Genomic DNA, 1178 nt, shown 5'->3' on the forward strand with positions numbered 1-1178 from the left:
ATATAAGTACAGTCCATTTACCATTTAAGAATTCCATCTTGTTGTTGTAGATTCATGTTATGCTGCTCCTTGCTGGAACATTATTTGCAAATATAAGTTTATTCTGAATGTGTTGTCACGTAGGTTCGTAATGGAAGTACAGCAGACTCGCCACTGATTGGTCAGTTCTGTGGTAGCACCCTGCCCAGCCCCATCTTCCCACAATCTAACCTGCTCTACTTACGCTTCAAGAGTGACTTTTCCCAGGCCAGAGACGGTTTTGATGCTACGTGGACATCCTCGCCTCACGGTCAGGATCTAACTGCTTACAGAAAAAAGTTTCAAATCATGCTTTTATGAATATCACTAATGTTTACACTTCATCCAAGTGGTTCTAACCAGAACTTCTTCGAGTCTTGCACATAAATCCCATGTGCTGTTTGTGCTGCTCTTTAATTCCTGAGTACATTTTTTCTTACTTAAAACTTTTCGTATGTTAAAGAACTCAGTTCTATTCCATATCTATTTCTAATAGATATTTTTAACGAGTTCTCAGTTTTCTACTAGAAAGAAAAAAACAAAAACACAACCATCACAATGATTGAGTCTCGAAAGACATCTATAAAAATATTGCCAAACTTTTTATGTGAGTTTTGTCCCAGCTAGTACTGCACAAAAGTTTAGCTCAATATTTGTCCACTCGACTGAGTTATGGTCATGTTTGTTTAAGGTTGATTAGCCATGGTGGCCATCTTGAATTAAGTTGACTCTTAAAGGTAATAATTTATAGATACACATCCGATAACCTCATGGAAGTTTCTGTTTAAACCCATTTAAAAAACTTCAGCTTTATTATCATTGCACCAAGATACACAGAGAACATGTACGTACAGTCGTCCAAAAGATGGGTGGAGTGCACGAAGCTGCTGCTATAAGCGCGGCCCTCTTATCCTTTTCAGAATACATTTTTTTAGATAGAAAAAGGGACAAAGCCATGAGGAGAGGATAGTGGCATTACAAAAAATATCTCTTCACACCTTGTCCTAACAGGACACAATTCAAGACATCAAACAAACTCTGCCAGCTAAAGCACATTCATGAACATGTTACATATGCATTTACAAACGAGGCAATCCATGAAGCACTAAACAGATAGTTCATTGTCCTGATAAGATGATGGTCAGCTGGCACAGTTCTGA

General features: G+C 37.9%; 1 protein-coding gene across 1 annotated transcript in view; it reads left to right on the forward strand.

Annotated features, from left to right (window-relative positions):
- cubn (cubilin (intrinsic factor-cobalamin receptor)) overlaps positions 1–1178 on the forward strand; it is a 134887-nt gene that overhangs the window by 124431 nt on the left and 9278 nt on the right. Inside the window, 1 exon segment of the mRNA XM_037694395.1 lies at positions 124–289. Within this exon segment, the coding sequence (XP_037550323.1) occupies positions 124–289 (166 nt within the window).

This window comes from Nematolebias whitei, chromosome 20 (genome assembly GCF_014905685.2).
Source record: "Nematolebias whitei isolate Nwh7 chromosome 20, NemWhi1, whole genome shotgun sequence".
Classification (NCBI taxonomy): domain Eukaryota; kingdom Metazoa; phylum Chordata; class Actinopteri; order Cyprinodontiformes; family Rivulidae; genus Nematolebias; species Nematolebias whitei.